The 23358-nt window shown below is 40.6% G+C and overlaps 1 protein-coding gene across 1 annotated transcript in view; it reads left to right on the forward strand.

Annotated features, from left to right (window-relative positions):
* LIN52 (lin-52 DREAM MuvB core complex component) overlaps positions 1 to 17867 on the forward strand; it is a 44930-nt gene extending 27063 nt beyond the window's left edge. Inside the window, exon 6 of the mRNA XM_080619592.1 lies at positions 14996 to 17867. Within this exon, the coding sequence (XP_080475718.1) occupies positions 14996 to 15051 (56 nt within the window). The 3' untranslated portion in view covers positions 15052 to 17867. The remainder of the gene's footprint in view (positions 1 to 14995) is intronic.
* The last annotated feature ends 5491 nt before the right edge of the window (positions 17868 to 23358 follow it).

Here is a 23358-nt window from a genome sequence, read left to right on the forward strand (position 1 = left end):
TAGTACGTTTATCTTTGTTTCCAGTCTTTTCTGTATTCTTCTGTCTTTATTCTTTCTTGTCAATAAATATGCTGTTTAATTTCTGTACAAGCAGTACTGTACTCATGCAAGTGACATGAGACACTGGAACAGGCTGCCCAGAAAAGTTGTGGCAGCCCCATACCTGGCAGTGTTCAAGGCCAGGCTGGATGGGACATTGAGCAACCTGATCTAGTGGAAGGTGTCCTTGGCCATGGCAGGGGGGTTGGAACTGGATGATCTCTAAGGTCACTTCCAACCCAAACCATTCTAGGATTCTATGAGCTCATTATTTTGACTGTGACCAAGATAGAATCATAGAATCAACCAGGTTGGAAAAGATCATCAAGTCCAACCTTTCCCCCAGCACTGCCAAGTCCACCACTAACCCGTGTCACTGAGGGCCTTGTCTATACCATTTGTGAACACTTCCAGGGATGGTGATTCCATCACTGCCCTGGGCAATCTGTTCCAGTGCCTGAGCACCCTTTGAGGAAGAAATAGTTCCTAATCTCCATCTAAACCTCCCCTGGTGCAGCTTGAGGCCATTTCCTCTTGTCCTGTCCCTTGTTCCTTGGGAGCAGAGACCAGCCCCCTCCTTGCTTCATCCTCCTGTCAGGCAGTTGTAGAGAGCGATAAGGTCCCCCCGAGCCTTCTTTTCTCCAGACTAACACCACCCCCCCCCGCCCCCCCAGTCCCTCAGACAGGAAGAAAAGTGGTTTGGTACAATACTGAAGAGCATAGAGAAATGTCAGGAGTAGAAACTGGATTTCCATTTGCATGCTAAAGTGCTGTCGGCTGGTACATGCTGTCATTCCAGCCCAGTAGTTGTATCTATCAAAGAAAACTTTACCTATGAGTAACACAACTCTTGTTGTATTTGAGATAATGCTTTCTGACACCAAAATAATGTTCAGAACTATTATCAGAAACAGAAGAGAGTACACTTGAAGTTCAAACATGGCAGCAATTAGTCGCAGCTTTGCTTTTTTGTCTATTATAAAATAGAAGGGAGAGAGTGAAGTAAAATTTGTTCTTCTGACCTTTTACTTTCTGTATAAATTACAGGCTGCTTGAAGGGCCATAATGTCTTTACTTGTTTTATGTCATGTACATAAGTAGCAAAATAATTTCTTTCAAGAAATGAAAGTAATTGTACTTTGCTGTTACTTCTGCTTAGGTAAGTCAGAGAAAGTTAATCAAGTAAGTATGATCTTCATATGCATTTGTAATCGCAAAGTTTCAGTTAAACTACACTGATGTAGTTTTTTTCCTTAACAAAGTTTGTCACCTTGGTAGGTTTATAAAGAGTAGGTTTCAAAATAATTGGCATAAGATGAGTTGAATAGAAGGTGGTGACACAAAGATCTGTACTTAGGCCAACTTCACTTGATAGCTCTTTATATCTGGGCTGGTAAGAGTAATTACACTACGTTGTTCTGATATTCTGTATGTTGGGTGTTTCTATAGGATTTTGATGTTTCTGAAATAAAAACTTGCTGTTTGGCAAAATTTTCATGATAAGTCTGTTTGAACTTGCCAGAGAATTACACAAAGTAATTGGAGTTGTGTGTAGTTGGTGAATGTGTCTGTATTTACCTATGTTTTGCATGTAGCCCTTAAGCCTCCTGAGCTCCTGGGCTGGTCCAGAACAGCCAGGTGGAATCACAGGCCCCAGCATGCTAAAGCAGAGCAGATTTCTCTACCTCTGTATGTCTTCAGACTTGAGTGAATCTCCAAGACACAGCAAAATACTATGCTGTTTCCCACTTCTGCTTGACTTTAATAATTGTTTGTGCTTTACAATGTATATTTCTACATAAGGTTTTATGATCTTTTCCCAGAAAGGAAGTAAGTGTGATTCTCACTTCTGTAACTTCAGATATTCTGTCACTTCAGGCAGTCTTTTGGTAGGAATAATTTTGAGATGGTGTGAAATACACCATTCAGTTCCAGAGAGCTGCTTATAAATCAAGAGATTTCTTTATGAGAATGTGAAAAAAGTGGATCTCTCTGATTTTGAAAGGCAGCACAGTTGTTATTTTACACCTCTACAATGAGAAGATAAATTGAAAATTCCTATTGACTCCCAACCCTGAAAGGTGGGGGGGGGGGAGGAATTTGGAAAAAAGTAATGGAAGCCAGTCAGATGAAAAGTAGCAGAAAGGAATCCTTTTTAGGCAATGAATAATTTGATGTGGAACTTTCTGCCACACTGGGATTTTTTTAATTTTTTTTTTTTTTTTTTAGACCAAGTACTTAGCAGCTACTGAAAAGGAATCAGGCAATTAAATGAATGATGGGAACAGTGCTGCTTGGAGCAGGATAAAATCTAAAATGAAGAAGGAAATACATGTTTCAAGATATAAAACAAGTATTTAGGAAGAGGAGGAATCTTTCAGAGACGATTATTTCATATGTCTTCGTAATGGGGTTCCTTGCTTTTTTTTTTTCCTTTCTGTGATGTTTTTGGTAGCAGGTGCAGTCAGACAGGGTACCTGACTGGGTAGATCACTGATCTGCCCTGATCTATCAGTTCCTGTGTCCATTTACATTTTTTATGACTACAGACCTGGCAGATTCTTGTTTAATAAGCCATAACATTTCTACAATCTTGGTTTGTGACTAGGCTCAGATCGTATCTATTGGTAGGATTTTTTTATACAAGATTTTAGTCATTGATATAAGAATGTGAATTCGAAGCATGCTCTGAGTTACATCTCTAGAGAGAACATTATTCTTAAACCTTTTTGAGGGTGTCCCCAGTGGCAGCTCCATAGAGCAGGTGGCCTGCATGGCAGAAGCACATGGGGAGCCGAGAGCCTGTGTCTTATCAGAGCATATAATCTAAAAATCACTCATCCTGTTTCTCTCAGGGAGATGACAACGATGACACAGGGCTCTTATGCTAAAAACTCATTGTTAACCTGCAGAAGACGTCATTCATCACAAATCCCAACAGAAAAGGGCTGGGTGATGGATGTTTCTGCATAGCAGGCCAAGCTGTCATTTGATTTTCAACAGATAGTTCTCTGGGTTGCCCCAAGATCTTCACACCTAGAATGTGGCTTGCTTGGAAATATAGAGAACATACTAATTCTTATATATGCTTACAATTTTTGTTTTCTAATGTATGCATATAAAACTTGGGGGAGCAAACAGTTCCTCCCCTGTCTCAGCAAGAGATGCACTGACCCCTGACAATAGTGCTCAGGTTTCCTGGAACAATAAGCAAAGCAGTGGCTACATGGAGGGTTAAAGGTGAGGAAGCAGTTGAAGTCTTGAACAGGAATATAGCAAGTAGGTAATATCTGGAAAAGTAATGTAGGATTGCATATATATCTGTTGATAGGAGCAAGGCTAGTAGGTCAAGGGAGGTGTGTGTCCACCTCTGCTGCATCTGCAGTACCACTCCAGTGGTGTTCTCCATGCCCAAGCATGAGGAAGGCATTGGTAAACTAGAGTGAGTTCAGTGAAGGGCCCCCAAGATGCCTGGGGGCTGGAGCACTTGCCATGTGAACAGAGGCTTGTTTGGCATGGAGATGACTTCACAGAGACCTGATAGCTGCCTGCCAGTACCTGCAAGGAGGTTACTGAGAAGATGGAGTCAGGCTCCGCAATGCTGCATGGTGGGGGGACAAGAGACAACAGTCATAAACTGAAGCAAAGAGGTTTCTAACTGGACTCAAGAGAAAACTTTTTCAGTGTGGAGCAGTCAAGTATTGGAAAGATTGCCAAGAGAGGTTGTGCAGTCTCCATCCATGGATGTTTTTAAGACTTGACAAGCTGAAGCCCTGAGCAGCCTGTCTGTTCTGAACAGAGGTTGACTGGGAATCTGCCATGGTCCTTTCAAACCTGAATGGTTTTCTGATTCTGTATGATTTTCCTCAACTGATACTGTACTGTATAGCATATCATTTGATCTTGTAGATTAAATTTTACTCACTCATCCCTTTTTCCTTATATCTTCTTTTTACTTATACTTCTACTCTGCTGTGGCTTTCTATCTTCAACTGTGTCTGATTGTCCCATTGTCAATGGATCATGGAGTCTTCTGAGTTCTCTGGGTTTCCAGAGTTTCTTCAATGCCCCTCAACCTTCAGAGCAGTCTCAGCAGTTACTGTATCTATGGAGTCTCCTCATGGCCATGACCACTTTCTGCTTTACTTTCTGAGCTGCCTTTGTAGATGGTTTGCCATCTGCTTTGCTGCAGTGCCTCTGTTCTTCAATCCCAGTAATGGATGAAGAACACTAGTGTGTTTATTAAGATAGCTTTGTCACTTTATTAAGCTTTCATGAGAAGAAGGTAATGGTAGACATGGCCTCCTGACTGGGAATAAGCATGGAGAGATTTTTGGAAGTACTAGGGCTTACTGGGCTGCTCTCAGACTTTCTGGAGTGAAAAATAATGTTTGTTTTGGCTTGGGTTTTTTTAGGAATGAGAATTGACTAGTGTGCTTTATTTCTGTGTTACAAGAAACTGGAGTTTCTTCTGGCTGCTACTCTCAGGAGGTTTCTGGAGACTCCCATACCTCTGTATTTCTTGTATTTGAATCATGTCTTTAAGCTTTTCTTCAAAACCCATGGATACTAGGAAGTGTGAGGGTGTTTATGAAAAATGTTCTCACAGTTTTTCATGGGTCTGAGAGACTTTATTTTTTGGTGCATCTTTTACGTCTGCTTTTACAACTGGGCTTTGCCTAGTTGCCTTTGATCTCATTAGCAGCTAAATTGTAATAATTGTAGCACAGCCTGCATTGTTAATACTTCAATATCTATTCCAAAGAGCCCTTAGTGGTATTACAGTTTTGTTATCAAGTAGGTCAGATTATAACCACTGATAGTTTCTGTGAGTAACAACAACTTCCCCATGATTTTTAACTCTTCCAAGTATGTATTTTTTTTCTCTATTCATTTGAACTTGACTATAGCATAAGAACGGACCCTGTAAGAACTATAGCATTTTTAAGACACTGCATTTCCTCAGGTGTTCCGTGACCAACTCTGGGTTTGTAAAGATGATTTTGAATTCCCTGAACCCTCTTCTGGACTTACAAACATCTCTCAGCTCAGGGCATTGTTGCCAAGAGGATTGTGGTGGGCAGAGCACATGAAACTAGTCAGTAGTATAACTGAAAAAGCTGGACTGAAGCAAGCAGTGGATATACTGGGAAGGTTGAGGATAGGGGTAAGGGTAGTCATTAAAGAAAATTCCTTTGATTCACATGGGGGAAAGAATAAAATGATGGAGTTGTGAGCTGCAGAAGAAAACCTTCACAAATTGCATTTTGCTGCTCTTCCATAGTTCCGGTTGAACTAACGTTGAGACTTTGGCCTTGGAACACCGAGACTTCAATCATTTACATGTATTTAGTCATACAGGCTTTTTACTTGGATTTTTTATTATGGGAGTGCTCTGTGTAATTTAATATGTTGTATTGTTTTACTAATGGAATCTTTGTTTACTTCATGTGTAAATCAAATAATCCTGTTCTTCATGAAAAGTGTGAGTCTTCTTTTCATAAAGACCTTCAATATTGGTAATTCATTGTCGTGTCAAGGGCTGCAGTCATTTATATGGGAAAAATGTTTCAATAAGGAAACTTGGGATTAGAAACCATTTTTTAAACTTAGTCTGCTATTTAAAGTAAAGACGTACAAGGGTAGTCTTGATATATTTGTTCAGAGGTACGAGCTGCTTTCATCCACATAGTTCTTCCCATCAAGCTTGTTGACACAAGTTAAATTTAAAAATTCAGTTGTGTTTCACAGCTTAAGCTGCAAGCTAACCTCCTGACAGGGGCATGTTTCTGGCTTTTGGAGGAAGCTGGATCGTTCCTGAAGCGGAACTGCAAGCCTCCCAATAAACGTGCCTTGATGTCTTCTGATTGGATTTGTGTGCCCTGGCTTGCATAACCATCCAGCTTGTATCCAAACATTATTAGCCAAAAGGAGTATAGGGACTTACATAATCATTACACGATTATTTTCCAGTACCTGCTCTGTAAATATGTAATTCTCTCTACTCCTAATAACTCTTAATCCCTTTGTTCCTATTGGCTCCTGGGCTCAGATTTTGCCATGGCCTGCGTGCCTTGGCTGCTGATAAGACTTGAAAAATTTGTTACTTTCAAGGTTCACCTGCTTTGCTCCCAGCTGATAAATACCTGCTCCCCACTGCAGGCAGGGGCATCACATCATGGTGCACTGCTTTGTGGGAGCTTGGGCAGCACTTCACCTGCATGCCTTCTGAGAAGGGTCTGTTCACCTCCAGAAACCTTTCATACACGGCTGCATGCACATGTTCAGTGCAGACCTCTCCACTTAGCTTCTTCATGTGTTTTATGCTCAAGAGTTCTTGAGCAAACAGTTTTGATCTCATTTCGCCATGTTGCTTGATAAAGATTTCTCTTTGACAAGCTGTGGTGAGAAAACCTAAATCATCAAGAACTCTTGGTCTGCCACAGGAGTTGAGAGGCCAGGAAAGGGTTATTCTTCCTTTTGGTACAAGCATGTAGGAAAAAACCCTTTAAAGTGCTTCTTGTTAAAACTCACGCCATTTCTATCCCACTATTTGCCTTCAACATCTGTGGGATTTGGTGGTCAAAGCTCTCCCAAACTGTAGCTGTTCCAGTGAAAACTTAGGCTAGTAAAATCCCTTTCAGGTATACTTGAAAATATTGCAAACTGATATGAAATTGCCTTTCATATGGCTTTTAAATGGAAGCATAGCTGTAATTTCTTTCTTTAAGCCTTATAAAACACTGGAACATAATTTTTCTGTGTTTAATTAGCTTCATGAGTCAGCACCTGGTCTTGGGTCTTGACATTTTTGGCACATGAAATCTTTTTGTGTATTTGACCTTGGCTTTATTCCAGAATAAATATTTTAAGCTGCTAGTTGTGCGTGTGGGATTTTTTGTCTTTGGTTTGAGACTAGGGGGCAGACATAAGCAGCACTGGGAGAAGTGAACTGTATAAACCACAATTAGAACTGCAGTGCACAGGTGTCTGAAGATCTTACACAATTGCCAAGCTATTTGTTTCTCAAATGAGAGGGGCTTTGAGAGCGTATTTCAGAGAATAAAGGGAGCAGAAGGCCTTCTATTTAGATGTCAGGGTTGTGGGTTTGGGTTGGTTTTATTTGGTGGCTTTTTGTTTTCTTTTTTCAAATCCTAGTTTAAATTCTTCCAGGCTTCTTCCAGGCTTCTTCATACATTTGATACCTTCACAGAACCAGCAGAATGAATAGTTGAAAGTGATCTACTGCGGCTGGGGATGCAATTTATAACTGCCTTCAGACAGGAATTGGCATTTAAGAATAAAAATTTTTCACCTGCTAGCTGTTCTTGCTTAGCATCAAGTTAGGTCTTGTGGTTTTAAAATCTGAATGCCAGTGTTCAAAGTAAGATGACTTTTAATGATATTAAAGGAGAATGGCTTCAGCATCAGGGCTATGGGTGAGTTCTGTTGCAGATACTTGAGGATCTTTTTGGATCTTAAATCTCTATGCTAGTCATATACAAAGTATTATTGCAATGAAAAAATAGTGAAGTGAATAAACAGCAGCTCACAGTACAAGACACTCAATGTATCTAGAGTCCCAGCGTTCACTGTATTTTGCAGTTTAATGCACAATAATGTTTTAGTTCTGCATTCCTGCATGCTGCACTGTGTCAGATCTGTATTCCTGAGATGTGAGGTTCCATTAAAAAATAAATAATAATCGCAGCCCCCGCTCCCCCCACGTACACTCATTTTCTGTAATATGGTAATGATATCACCGTAGCAGTAATTACGGGTCATCTTCATTTCTTTCATCTCTGCTGGTTCTGATGGCTTCATTCCTTTGACGGAGAAGATTTGGCTCTGGGTGCTGTGATTATTTTGTTAAGCATTATTCGAATAGACAGGAGTGAGAGAAATTAATCAATCCAAATGCAATTAGCATCATGTTTAACCCAGTGATGGACGTCTCAAGGTGAAACAGCCAGGGGAGTTTCATACATTATTATTCAATCCAGTGGCTCTTATCTAAATTATAATCAAGAGAGGGTTTTATTGGCTTCACAGAGAGAAGATGTAACTCTTTCCCTGCTTTGGTGGTCAAAGGGATCAGGTCTTTGGCCCCTCAGGATGTTGGCTGCAGGCAGCTTCTAGAAGTGGGAGGTACTGTAGGAGTTTCCTTTAACTGGGGAGGGCCACTCAGGACAAAATACCTGCACATCCTAATATCCATGACCTGGAACAGAAGCTTAGTACCTCCGTGGGCGTTGTCAGGGCTGTCACTGCCCCTTGCTTTGAGTGTTTTCATTGACTAGCTTTGTCCATCTGTATGTGAATGAATACTGTTTGTAGTTTTTGCATTCAAAGCTCTGTGAACATCGTTGTTTGGAACTGAATGCAAACAGAATGGTACTGCTTTGCAAGGTAGGGAAATCTGATTAAGAGAACAAGGTAGGTTATTCTGCAGAGAAGAAATGTTTTTGTTTCTTTTTTTTGAGAGGATATAATTTTGGTATTTATTGATAGCAACAATAACATTTTTGAGGCTGTTTTAATCTGCAGCAGATCTGTTATCACCGTTCTGGATAATGCTGAATTATCTTTGAGATCTCTTGTCAGGAATACGATAAAACGGCGCTACTCTGGGTAGAGAAAAACGAGGTGTAAAGATGTCATGTAGATTTCATGATTCAGGAAAGCATTAGGTATTTGATTCCAATTCTTAAGGCTCTAGCTAACATTCACTGAATGTTCTATACCACTGTTTCAGTGGTTTAGAACTTTGTCAGTGTCATTTATTTACCACTCTCTGTCAGAGATGATCGTTTTCATAGCACACTGGAAGGAGTGGCCCATGTGCCTCACCTGCTCTGATTCACAGCCTGACTTTGAGCAAGCCTCCACCTTCTTTGGCATTTCAAAACCAATCATGCCAGACTGTGAACTACAGCTGAAGTAAGGGCAGATTCTGCCATCTCTTTCACCAAGAGAAGGACAGTGATTTTTTGTACCAGAGGTGGTAGTAATATTTTAAAATGCTGCAGCAGGACTTGACAGAGCTCATCTTTCAGAGCCTGAATTCTAGCATGGTTGCTGACTCCTTTAGCATACATCTGTACATCACTCCTTACTGAGGCTGTGACCCCATCTGTAAGATGGGAATTAAATCACTGTATGTCTCAAGAATACCGTGAAGCTTGATAAACTTTGCAGGTGCTTTGATATTGATTATTGAGAGATGCCATGGTAATGCAAGCTTATTCCACCTGGAGTTTTATGCTGATTCTGCTGTCTTACCTGAAAAATGTGTTTCAGGAGCACTGAGTGATTATACTGGTCTTCACTGTAAATGTAGTAGTTTCTGAAGCATGGGTTTGAGTATCTGCATGTGCCAGTTCCACCTTCAGTAAGGGTAACTGACATTGCTTTTGCTAACCACTGCTCTCCTGAGATGGCAGTTCCAGTTCTTTATGAAATTGGGCTTGTTGTAGCTTTCACTGATAAGTACTTGTCAAAGGCCCACAGTCATCAAGTAGCAGTTCATTTGACAAGTGTGTTAAGGAAGTATGGAGTTAGCAGAGTAATTGGAGCTCTTTTTATGAAGGAAGAGAAGCAACTGGTGCCAGCAGGTATTCAGCTGGTGGTAGGATTTTGGAGGTCTGGTCTCAAGATAGTATGTGGTCCATGCAGATCTCTCTTTCTGATAGAAGTCCAGATTATGGTGGCTAGGTAATAATACTCTGTTGGTCTTGTCTGATATAAACCTCTTTTTTCTTTAAAGGCTGTTTAGTAATAATGTCAATCTTAAATATTTTTTCTTATTTTAGAATGTGGTTTTGCCTTCAATCCCCGTACCCCATGACTGGTTGGTTGTTTTTAATTTCCCTTCCAAATGCAGTATCAGTTGAGCTCAGCCAAAAGATGTGGCTCTGCCACTGGCTTTCACAAGTCCAGTCAAGCAGGACTCCTGCAGTTACTCAAGCAGATTCCTCTAGGACTTTCTTATGGCCTACCAACTAAGAAAAAGAATGGTTGTGTCATCTTATTGCATTGCATGCCAGAGCAAAAGAAATAATTTCTGATGCACAGACCGTTGTGGTAGAAGGGTTAAAAACCAGAGGAGTGTTCTGCTGTCTCTGTAAGTCATGTTCTTTGCCCTGAACTGGTAATTTCCATTTACAGTTCTTCAGAAATAAACCCCTTTGGTTTTGTTTTCTGTATAGTCCTGCGACACTGCAGTAGTTTGAGAGTGGAATCCTTACATGCTGAAAAACAAGTACTTCAGTTACTGTAAATACAACTAAATAATAAGCTAACAAAGTGCCTGAAATAACCTTTGTTTAGACAAGAATGTGGCATTCAATGTGTGATACTACAAAACATTTCAGGGGTAAAAACATGTTCTGTTCCCACAGCATTAATTTTATTTCTAGAATTTTTAGTAGCAAGACTTTCTGAGATTTCAGCAAGGCTGCGTTTTTAGGTCAGAGAAGCACAGTCAGATCTGTCCTGTAAGATGTACATCATGGAGGGGGGGCAGAGAAATGCCTCTTTAGTATATGAATTAATTTTAAAATATCTGTGATTTGAAGATGCTCACAGGCTTTGTTTTGAGATTTTTAAATAAGACTAAAAGTAGCAAGTAATGAAGGTATAATGTTCATGATGAATGTGTGATAAATACAGTTTGTTACATAGATGTTTTACATAGACTTTATCACCAAGTGTGTTCCACTTTTGCATTTAAGTGTATATTCTGTTAAAAAAGTGTGTACATATGTGTGTTGCTTAGGGATTCTCCTAGATGAAAGTTGATTATATAAGTGTAAATCACTCTTTTCCTTGTTGGTTTTCTAGCAGTAAATCCTTCCATTATTTCCTGGCCTTATGATACAGTTTGTCCTGTGCTGTCATATGTGTGAGAAGGCTTTTTATGGGGAGCAATCAGGCTGGACCCCAATCTCTACTGTAGTGGTTTTTTCTAATTAAATTGTCACTGGAAGGTATATCCGGAACAGCAGTTTTCATTTTCAGTTGAGGAAAAAACATTATGAGTCTTTGTCATTTGATTAAAAGTTACTTAACCTTTAAATTGCTACAGATGTAAAGATAGCTCTGAGTTTCCAATGTAATCGCCTCCAAGTTAAAATCAGGAAAATCTTTGTGTAATGAAACCCATATGTCATACTGAAAGGATGCAAAGCACTGGCAGAGTGGGCTGCTCTAGCAGGAGATTCTGCACCCAATCTTGTTAACCAGGACTGCTTTTGGTAATCCCTCATCTCCTCACTTGTAGGAAATCAATCTGTACTACTGAATCTTTTCAACCAGCAACCACAAAATTTACTGTGGAGAGGCAGCTTGGGGACAATTCTAGTAGAAAAGGAGCCCCAGGCAACAAGGCTAAATGCAGGATTGAGAGATTGAAGTTCTAAAGAGGAGATTATATTAAACCTTATTCTGCTCCCCTATCAAGTAGAAATGTCTTCTCTGTTCAGGCCCAGCCGTTCCTAACCAGTACCTGTTCTTGAGACCTGCTTGGCAGATCTTGCCAGGCAGCAAACTTAATTCACACAGCACGGCATTTTCTGTTAATTATATTAGCCGATACCATTCTCAATACATTTCTCCGAAAGAGTCTATTCAAGCACTCAACTTCTATTGAAACCAGTGCTGATAACATCTTAAAGTGTTTTTTCCTATGGTCTTCAGTATCCTCTTCCTCCTCCCATATAGGTGAGATTAATTTGTATCCAAGCTATTGCAATCGTAGCCATTGTTGATTTTTCTATTGTAGTAGATGCACAGCATAGGCAAGGTTGTAAATCGCGACTTGACATGGAGATTCATGTTTCTGTTTCATGCTGCACAGCCTCTGTAGTGTCTGTTGCTGGTACAATGAAACCTGCACTCGAGCTCTCTCTTCACTTGAAGCCTGTGGTTTAAGCAACCATTGTAAAGAAAAAATCCCTAAGGTTTTCACTATAGTTTTGTCCAACCTTTTAATTAAAAAAATCCACCTCTCTCTACTATGCAACTGGCTTCTGCTGGTCCCTTGGGTAGTTGCTTAAGACAGGTTTTACCATCTTTCTTAGACAGCAATCATATTTAGAATGTGGGTGATGGTTTCTTCATTCACAAGCTCTTCCCTCACTCCAGGAAGCTCCAAAAGGCCCCACTGGAAATGATACTCCCCTTATTAAGAATTCATTTATCAGAAGCGATACTGAACAGAGGAGTCAGTTTAATATCAGTCTTTTCTGCTCAAAACCCAAGCTCTAATCATACTCCAGTGCAGATTAAAGAGGAACAAAGGGGAAGGAATAGCTGAGGCATTTGAACGCAGTACCATGCAATATATATTTGTCCTGTTACCAGGAATACATTGAACTGTGGTTCTTGGGCAGATAAGAGAAGCAGCTGAAGCAGGGAAAACAAGATTGTTAATGGTTGTAAACTAGGGCAAGTTTCGCCCTTAGTTTGGATGTGGGTGTTTTTGTGTGTGTGCTAAGAGGATGTTATTTCCTGGCCATTTTCATACATATACAACGATGTAAGGTCCTGTTTTTTCAGTTTGGCATCATATCTTTAAAAATAAAGCTCCGATGCAAGCCTGAGTGTGTGAGAAGAGGAATATAGAATAGCAGAAGGCTGTCTTCTGCTCCTAATGGGATTTTGTAGCAGCATGTGCGAGTTTGTTTCAGAAGTCAGAAATGAACAGATGTTGGTATAAATTACCTCTGTGTCTGATGTCTTGCAAATTAAAAGCGCGGTTGGCATCACTAAACAATTTCACCAGGTTGGGGGGAGAAGCGGGTGGTGATTATTGTAGCAGGTCGGTAAGAATCTTTAAGCTGCAGCAGAACGGGATAGCAAGGATAAAGGAATGAAGAATAAAATGAGAGGTCTGTGAATTAATCAGAAACGTTAACATCTCCAGTGACAAGTGAACAGGAGGGCACGTGCTCTGGAGCAACCCCCAACCCACAGTAATTTCACCCAGCGCACAGAAGGAGTCTGTGCTCTCTGCCTGATTTATAGGGTGCAGCCCTCTTTGGGGGAACAGAATTGTCATCCGTTTGTATATCTCCTATATGGGACTTGTACTCAGGAAAACTTTCCACTCCATCAACTGCAGTTTGGCTTTGTGCTTTCCCTGTTAAGAGTGTTTTAAAGCCATGCACTGTTGATGGTCAAAGAACTGGTGCTGAAAATCCATTCCTAGCTGAGATTTTTGAAAACTTTCATTTTTATTTAATCTTGTCCTTTGTGCATAACAATTTAGTTCCTGGCAAAATAACAATCCACTCTGCCCTTCTGCAGCACCTTCTATTCATGTGTTACTTCAGTAGCACTTGAAAGATAAAAGCTATCATCTTGTGGATGGGGAAGTAGAGGTACAAATGAGTACTTCTGTGGTAGTTCACACTGTAAATCAGAAGCAGAGTTGGGGATGGATCCCAGATGATATAATTCACAGCTGGAGGGATGAACCAAGCAAATAATGCAGTGATCTGCTTGAATCTGCAGCTAGTCTGAACCATGTTCCACTCATGGAAGTGGACTTTGAAGCTATGAATATCAGTATGTACCAGACAGTTCATAATACCATTAATTGTTTTATAGGGATCTGGTTGATGGCAATACCTTGTGATGCAATTTGGGGCAGGTGAATTAAAATGTAATAATTTAAAGGAGAGCTTTAAGGCACAAATTCTAACCTTCAGGTAAAGAATAACAAAATGCCTTTACTTGAGGGTCCGTAGTGAATATTTTAAGCTGAGCTTTTTTATTACATTTTAGTTCTGTTCTAACAGATAATTAGTAATGTCAAAAGAAAATCCAACGTCAGCACCAAACCCACCTACAGTTTTTATGCTAATTGTCATTTCTGTTGTTCCTTTCAGTAGAGAGGTCAGGAATTTGAATGGATAAAACAGAAAATTAATTCCCATCTCCTTCCAGAGTCTCTCTAGGTGTTGGCAACATGCATGCTTTCATCAATCCTGTGAATAAAACCTCCATGTTTTGATGCCTGTCTGACACAAAGCTTACACCTTTATTTAAAAGAAATGAAGGGAAATGCCACTGGGAAGATTGTCTTTCTCCAGGACTCAGTTGCTACTTGTGTAGTCTTTGATACATTATATTGTTATTGCAAGACAAAGATAGTATTAGGGTTGCTTTGCCAGCTTGTGAGCTTATGGGCTCACAAGTCAGAAATGTGCAGAAAAGTGGCTGTGTAAACCCTGCTGTAATGCAGCTACCAGAGATTGATGGTGCCAGGAGTGAGAGCGAGACATATAAACCTTGCCTTGCTGTATTAAACATCGAAGGACTGACAATGCAGAGAGAGAGAGGAGACCAAAGCTCTATAAACTTTACTTTATTACGCCATCCATAGATGAACTGCACTGAAGGAATATAAACCCCATTATATTACAGCATCCAGGGACTGACACTACAGAGAGAGAGGAAATGCTGTCTAATTTCTGTTGAAGATCATAGCAACCAGGGACCGATAATCCTGAAATGGAGAGAGTTCCATAATCTCTGACAGATTATAACATCCAGGAACAATTGCGCTGAGATAGAGTGATGGAAATCTGGATTACACCATTCAGAGATGGATAGTACAGAGAAAAGGAGATGCTGCGAGAGCATAACGCAGTAGGAATACCAAGTGTAGATTGCATGTAATGAGACAGCCTGTGGGAATTATTGCTGAATTTAGAAAATACCAGGCCTTGCCTGGAATTCTAGGATGTCAGGAATTCAAGCTGGAATGCAGTTTTATTTATTTTCCCCCTTATAAATAAATAAATAAATAAAATTATTCTTACTATTGGTGTAAGCACAAATATAAAGGAATTTCATATCCTCTGGTTAACGTCTGTAAATTATGGGATTGTTTGGGTTTCCTGGCTTTTTTAAAAAATACTAATCTCTTTTTCTTCCCTTGTAATTTCAGCTAGAGAAATGACTCGAGGGAAATTCCTGAACATCCTGGAAAAACCCAAAAAGTAGCTGCTACATCTGGAGTTTGGACAAAAATACCCCAGCTAGATCTTTTTACGTACTGCGGATCCAGGTGAAATCCAGAACTTCTAAGGAGTACAAAGCTCTTGCTCTAGACCTCCAGAAGCAGGCATCACTTTTTGCTTCCACAGCTCATTTCCTTACAGAGGAGATGTATGGCATACGCATGTCACAAGGACTGCAATTGGTTGTGTTGGAATTTGGACTTCATTTGACCCAAAGATGTCCAACAGGAGGACTTAGCCCTGACATGCTGTGGCAAAGTTACCTGTCCTAATCAGCTATTCGGAGGGAACAGCCATAGTGTCCTTACTCGATTGCTGTCAGTGGCATCACCTGTTTGAAGTACACAGCAGACCTGACGGTGGCCTCATGAGGCATTGACCCTTTGGGCATCTTTTCTTAGATGCACTGATTTCCTATGTGCAACTTCTGTGCTGAAAGATTTGAGCATAGTTTGGGGTGTGGGTTGACCAAGAGCACTGCTTCAGCAGGAGCATATGCTTTTAGTATAGAAGCTGAGTGCAGTCTGTGCATTAAAGTTACTCACTGCCTTCAGAGAAGCGTGTCTGGTACTCTGAGGAGGACCTGCAAGGCTTCGGCGTACCAGCAGCTTCATCTCACTGCCAAACAGTTCTCTAGTGAAATTGAGACTGACAGACCATAGAGAGTAAGAGGTATTACTGTGGCATGAAAGAAAATATCCCTTCAGAAAGTTCAGTGAGTACCCAGCTTTGTCAGGCTGCTGCCATTCTCTGCTTCTTACAGAGCTAGAAACTGAAGTAAATGAAAAGTTGAAAGGCAATAATATCTTCAGTTAGTGCTCCAGGAAGGACCAGCAGGACTGTTAGCCACATGGTGAGGATGGTCCGCTTATACAGAATCTTACCATTTCTGAAAATAACGTTTTGTGGTATTTTTAATCATCTAAAACAGCAACCCCCAGATTTGCTTTCTCTACAAACCCAGAAATTTTCAACAGAATTTTCTTTGACCTGGTCTCTTTCAGCACACAGCTTTGGGTTTATTAATCTTAGTTTAATACCTTTTCCTTCTGTTAATGAACTTACGCATGCTCCCCCCTGAGATGAGAGTGAAGGAACATGGTCAGACTTTTTGTTTGATTTAAGAGAAATTTTTTTTCATTTCATCCTCTTTCCTTGTCTTAGAAAACAACATTTTAAACATTAGTAAATACGTTCTTTTTAGGGCACAACATAATATTGAAGCATTGGATGAAGAGCAGGGTTTTTTCTCTATTTAGAGGTGTTATTCTTACCATGCAGGCTTTTTGTAATTTTCCAGGCTGCAGTCACAGGTGAAAGGAGAAATGACTTGGAAATAGTACATGTAACAGTCTGCGCTAAAGCACTGCATTTTTCTGTCTTTGCAGAGAGAGGCGACTCTTCTCAGATGTATGTGCAATAAAGAGGAAGAGATTTTTTTAACCAAGTTCACCTCTCAGAATTTTTGCTAAAATACTGGTGGCCTTTTGTTTTGCAGTCTGTAATCTTGGTTATTACTGGTCAGAACTAGGCTCATTTTGGACAGCTCCTGTTAATCTGATACTAAGCAGATAAATCCCACATCCCAGGAAGACCCTGCACAAATCCTGAATGTTTAGGAATGTCAGGAGTATGATTTTAACTGAATGGATTTATTTCTCTACTTCTCAGTTTATGCAAGGCTGAGCTTAACAGGAACTCTGTCTCTTGAGAACAGAAGAGTTAAGACAGATGAATGTAAAGAGAAGCTCAAAGTGATTAGTAAGAGTTGGGAACCCTCCTGGTGTGAACTGTTGTTGATGTAGCTTTAAATATTAAATTGTACCTTTTGAATGAAACTTTAAGTTTGTATACTATATATATAATACATATACACATATATGACATAGTGGAATACTTTATCTGCATCACCAGTATGAGTTTGTGCATTTTATAGAGGTTTGTTGGTCCAACACATTAAGGAGTTGAGGTCTGAAAGGAGGAGGAATTTAGGAGAAGATATGAAAGCCTGGCATGGAAGTGTATGTATATTTTCTGATATGTTCAGTAAGGCATTTTGAACTTCAGGTAGATTTTAGTAACATGCGGGTGTTTCTAAAAAAAACCCTTTTACCATATGCAATACTTACCTTCAATAGGGCAGCCAGTAACATCTGATTTAGAATAGTGATATTTATTGGCTTTGTACTTGTCATCTGTAGAGATGGGTGAGTGATGTATTTGTTTTATTGGTAATATTTATTTATTTTTGTTTGTTAGCCAGAGGATTGTAATTTGTCTGTTACTGCTTTGTGGTTTGATAATAAACAAATACAAAGCTGAGAGATTTGTCTGGGTTTCCAGAATAGCCCTCTGAGATGCAAAAGCTTTGCCTTAGCCACCTAGGCAATACTGTTTCTCAGGCTCTTCACACTTCTGTATGCCACTACCTAAAGGTTTGGCCTATGGATTCTCCATTCCTGTCAGTAAATTAATGTTTGGCCATATCCAAGTGATACTAAGGGTTTTCATACCCTTTTGAATCCTGTTTTTTGCATTCTCTCATGTCCTTCCTGACATCCCTGCAGTATCCATCTATACAAGAAAATCTGTGACTTCTTGTTCCTGATGACCTTCTGTATTTTGAAACAAACAAACAAAAGAGTTTTGATAAATGGTGGAAATGAAGAGGATAAGAAAATCAAGATTTGGTAATATTAATCAAGCTAATGCATTGCTTTATTTTTCATATGTTGGCATGGTAAATGTTACTGTGAAGTTCTTGGAAATAAACCCAATACGTATTTAGTTCCTTTTAAATGCCAGTGTTGCATATATTCAGTTGTAAAGGCTATTCACTTCAGTATCAGATGCTTTGCTGTTTAATCCAGCTGTGAAGCAATTCTTTTTTGCTGTGTTAATCATTATAAAAATAAAAGTCTAGTTGCACTGGCAACTGGAGAGCACAATATTCCATTTATCTCAGTGTTTTGCCATGACAAAATCAACAGGTTTCGAGCAATCCTATAACCCACAGTTCTCAACTTTGCTTTGTATTTCCCTCAACAAGTCACCTTGTTGAAATAACAGATGAATGAAAATTGACTAATCCAACTTGGAGGTAATGTTTGAACCTTGTTCTGGTTTATTTTATGGATTTTTATGTTACATGAAAATGTAAGATGCAATTACAAGTCAAATAACAAGCCAATCTGATCTGTAATCTTCTGTTTGACTATAAATAGTTGTAGAAGGATAGGGAAATACATAAACAAAAGGCTTACACGGTATGTTTTTGCTTTAAGGTAACTTACACAGCATCCAGCAATCTGTTTTAGTTGAATCAGGTGAACTGTAGACCCTACTCTCCATAAATTTGCCTTAGTCCTAATTTGTCTGTACTTTGGCCTCTAAAATGGCCCTGAACAGTGAGAAAAGAAGAGGGGATGTGGGGGATGTCGTTCATTGTTTTAAACCTGCTTACCTAGTAACTCCATTTTGAACCTTTCATTTGTTTTATTGTTAGAAACAGTTGTTCGGTTTCTTTCCTTCTTTGTTGTCTGTGCATTACTCATAACTTTTCAGTTCATGCCGTGGTTTTGATTCCATGGTTATGTTCACCTTCCTTATGTTCACAATGTTCAATTGTCTGTTTTCTATTACAGCCTGAGATGGCATAATCAAAACTGCAGAGTATTCAGAGTGCAAGCATACTGTGAAGGCATGTAAGTCCTAATTGCAGCTTGTATTTTATTCCTCTGCTGTTTTCTCCTACATCATCAGGAGCTAAATCTTGTTCTGAGTATCTCAAACAGGATCATCACTTACACCTGCAGTCTGTGCATGCAGCTGATCTCACCCACTTCATCTTCATCCACAGCAACTTTTCTTAGGGAAGCAACACTTTTTCCAAGTCATCACAGTTATGCCAACCGCTTCATGTTGAGGAGATGATACTGGGTAATCCCATCATCAACCTATGCAGTACATGAAAAAGATAAATTACATTGTTGTCATATGGTCTGAAATCCTGGACTCCTATCCTACCACAAGTTCAGTAACATTGCATAAACATTTCTGTAATACTTCTAATATCAATTCTTAGGCATATACAATAAAAGAAAAAGTCAACTTGTAAATTATTATTGCAGAAAATCCACAAACTGATACATATCTGCTCTTCTAGAGCTAGCACTCATTCACAACACCGAAGATATCTTGACAGAGGCATTTACTCACATTTACTCTTGAGTTCTGCCTAAGGAAGAACCCCAGGGAACAAGGGTAATTGTAAGGGGGAGATGTGTCTTTGAGGAACACAGCATACCAACTTAATACAACATGAAAATAATCCTTACTTCTTAGTGTTGGGCCCCTATTTTCATATGCCATTTGGTACTGACACTTGTCGTTAAATAAGCAGTCTTTAGGAGAAAATTATAATTCACTGAAAGACAATTTTCCAGAAGGTTCTTTCTGTGTCTTCAGCCCAGCAAAATCAGAGTTGGACAGACAATTGCCATGGACCAACAAACTCGGAACCGAATAAAATTGATTAGAATAACAAGTACAAATGTTGTAAACACATTACTGGAATCACTACAGTAAAAACGTCCCACCACAGAAATAGCAAAACCCATGGCTCCTACATGCACATCTCAGCATATACATTAGCCAGTATGCCAGATGCTTTCCAAAGGTATTGTATATGTGATGCCAAATGCACATTGCCCTGATAAAAGCCAAGCCTTGATACTTCTAAAAGGCAAGAAAAGAAAGAAAAAAAAAAAAGGTAAAAAAATTGAAGAAAGAGAAAAGGAAACGAAAAAGACCAGATCCTTCTGTTTTTCTGTAATAGTGTGATTCTTGGAATCAAAGCTATTCTAGAGGCATATTATCTCTGCAAACCAGTCCTGACATCAGTGCTTTGCACTTCTTTCAGGCGAATGTGAAATGCAAAATCCTGAAGTCAACTATGGCCAGTCATAAAGATATTTAAAAGCTTAAGTGTCCAGAGAAGTATGGACTGATTCAGTTTCTATAGAGTGTAATCCACATTCTACACAGAATATGCATAATAATGTTTTCATTTAGACCGTGCTAGATTTTCAGCATGGCAAGATCTCTTCACATTTTGACTTTATTGTCCAGTGAAACTGCTGATTTTCAGACTTGACCTTTTCCATCATGTCCCTTTGAGCAGGATGACTGACTTCAGGCAGCTGATGTGTGCTACAGAATAGGCATTTTCTTGTTGGGTTTGTGTGGTTGACCTCTGGCCTGCCTGCTGATTCCTATAATACAGATCAGTGACCAGTGAAGCCAGAACCTTCCCTGTCTGTCTCTGTTACCGACCTCTCAGTAAGGAACAGAAAAGAGGAAGAGGGCTGAGCTTGAAAGCCCTTACTTAATTGCTAGTGGAAAAAATGGGTAATAAGAATGACCTTGCACCTTATTTATTGACCAGCTCTCTGGGGGGACAAAGTACTTGACTTGGTTCTGTATCACTTGAAAGGCTGGCTCCGTGGCCAATAGCTGATGAGTAGGCGTAATAATATGGGGTAATTAAATTTTGTGCTTGCAGGCATTTGGATGCCAGGGAGGATTCCCCTCCCAGAAACACCAGGCACATCTAACAACTTTCCTTGTAATCACAGAATTTTAAAGCTAATTCTGAAGCATCAGAAATTCCCCATTTGCCATCTTCCACTTACCGCAATAGCCCAAAATGCTGCGGGTTATGTAGGAAGAGGCAGGAAGAGGGCCCATCAGCTACAGAAGAAGGAGGGACAGGAGAATAGCAGAGTGACCCAAGCACTCACAAATGCTCAGGCTGCCTGGTTCTGTGGTCTTATTTATGTTTTCTTCTCTCTGTATTAAAGTAACCTATTAGTTATAGCTAATTAATGATTTATTTATATATAGGTCTACTGGCTATCCTAAATTGCCTTTCACTGGCACCTCTCTCTTATACTCTGCATGGATCAGTTCGTCACCCTGTTTTAGGTTTTTCCCTCATGCTTAGCCCACTAAGGCTGAATAGCACATGTAAAACTGAGGGACAAATCGCTTCTGCTGAGGTGTTATAGAAGGGATCAGAGTATGCCCTGATTTGCAGGAAGGATCAGTTTGTAATCAGCTGCATGAGAGGCAAAGGGATGTGCAGACCCAGAGTTTCCTTAATGGAGTCAGCTGAGATATTTTGCTCAAAATGAGCGTGTAAAAAAACAGGGAAAATGTTTTGCTGAAAAATACTTGGTTGATGATGGTGTCTCGAGGAAGTGTCAGGTTGAAAGTTAGAGGGAGTATGTGTGTCTGCCTTTGCCATGTTTTGATCAGGAAGCTTGAGCTGGGGTCTCCTATCCACCTCACAGCTTCTTCTGGAAGTTCCCATGTTTTCAGGTTCTTGTTTACACCCATGCCCCTTCCCAGCCTGAGACAGACCCATGGCATGGCCTCAAAAGCACAGGCCAGGTGCATTTCTAAGGGTAGCCCCCAGCAAGCCATAGCCGAGACTTAAGGCAAATCTTCGCAATCAGGTGTTCAGTTTTGATGGTGAATTTCTGTGTGGAAGAGCGCGTGCTTGTGTACTGCTGGAGATGAGAAAGGAGGAGGCAGGCCAGAGAGCTGAACTTGGGTTTGTGCCACGCAGGTGTAATGGTGACAATGGATAGAGAGTGCAGACATTCCTTGTCCCCAGCAGCAGGTGGCTGCTGCCCACCCGTCGGCCCCATGCCACATAGCTGCGCCCCAGTGCTGCTTTTGTGGCTATTTCTCCTCGTCCCCTTCTCCCGGTGCCCGAGAGGCAGCTCCCAGTCCGTCTGTGGCGCAGGGAGTGCTGGCTGCTGCTCGTTAGAAGAATTCCCCCGAAGTCAGACCTATGGTAGGAGCCGTGTGAAGCGGAAGACAATTAGGGGCTTATTAGTGTCCTGGGGAGACGTGTAACTTGTGTTGCTGGGACTTACCAAAACAGCGAGAGTCTTACCGGCAAGCTCCAGCCGAGAAAAGACTGAGGGATTGTCTCACCTAATTACGGGGAATGGGCCTCTTTGTGTTTGTGATTCGGTACGGTTGTCCGATCGCTTTTCTCTGGCTGTTGGCTCAGGCCGATTTGGAAGTGTGCTAATTAGAAGAGAAATGGACGTAGTGATCCTGTCAGCTCTTGTTACCGGCGTGGACAAAGCCGAATATTATTCTGAGGCAGTGTTTTGTGAGTGTCCCCCTTCCAGCTCTCATTAAGGGCAAGGCTGGTGGATGAGGAGGGGACTTGACCACATGGGTTGGCTAATGGAGCACAGTTACCGTTACTGTGCTAATTAACGGGCTCGGGAGGCAAATGTTTCTCCAACCAGCAGTCCCAGCAGCTGCAGCTGGTGCTTCCAAACACCAACCATCTTGCTGGGCAAGCCAGGCAAACGCTGTGTGTATGAGTTTGCATATGACACATCCATCAGTCATCCAAAAGTGCAGAAGAACCATTAAAATGGTCAACAGAAAGAGGGAAGGGGCACAGTGCTGCAGCAACAGCAGGTTGAGCTCCAGCAATCCTTCGTTCCCAGTGTCCCTTCACATGGGGTGCAAAGTGTTGTCTTCTGTCCTGCAGAGGTGGGAAGCAGGCAGCTGGGAGGGACCTGAGGAATCGCTAGGACCTCCAAGTGCTGTTAAGAAATACATCTCCTGTGAGTTGTGATCATCACAAGTCCCCGTGTGGTCAGGAAGGGGAAAGCTGAAAGATGAGAGGTGACATGGAGGTGAATCAGACTATCCCTCTCTATGCTGATGGTGAGATGCTTATGATCTGAGATGAGAAGCAAGATCTGGGTACGTATCAGGATGTTTCATTTTCTCCAGGAAAGCAGTTAGGTAAAATTGCAATGATTCACATAGGTTAAGGCAGGTGAAGATGATGACCAAGGGAGCCATAGGAAACAGTTAAAGAAAGGAGTGTACTTTCATGCCATTGGCCTAAACCTGCTACAGTGAGAGTAGAGAGAGTAATAAGAGAGATGGAAGACAAAACAGGAGCCAGAGCAGGTCTGTAGTGGCACAATGGTTGAGGTAGACTGAGCAGAAGGGAAGCACTGCTGAGGAGGGTCAGCGGCAGCAAGTAGTTTATTTACTTGTCACACAGACTTTCATTTTAGTGCACAGGTGGTTTTGTAAATGAATGTAGTAACTTGCAGAAGTAATTGCTGGTTGATGTTTCCAAAGTTATGGGAATGTATTAGTGATTAATTCTAATTTGGATGTTATGGGCCTTCTACAGGTCCTTAATTAATCGGTGTCTTTGGGCTAGATGTAGTAAAACATA

This window comes from Psittacula echo, assembly GCF_963264785.1.
Source record: "Psittacula echo genome assembly, chromosome: 5".
In the NCBI taxonomy this organism is placed as follows: Eukaryota; Metazoa; Chordata; class Aves; order Psittaciformes; family Psittacidae; genus Psittacula; species Psittacula echo.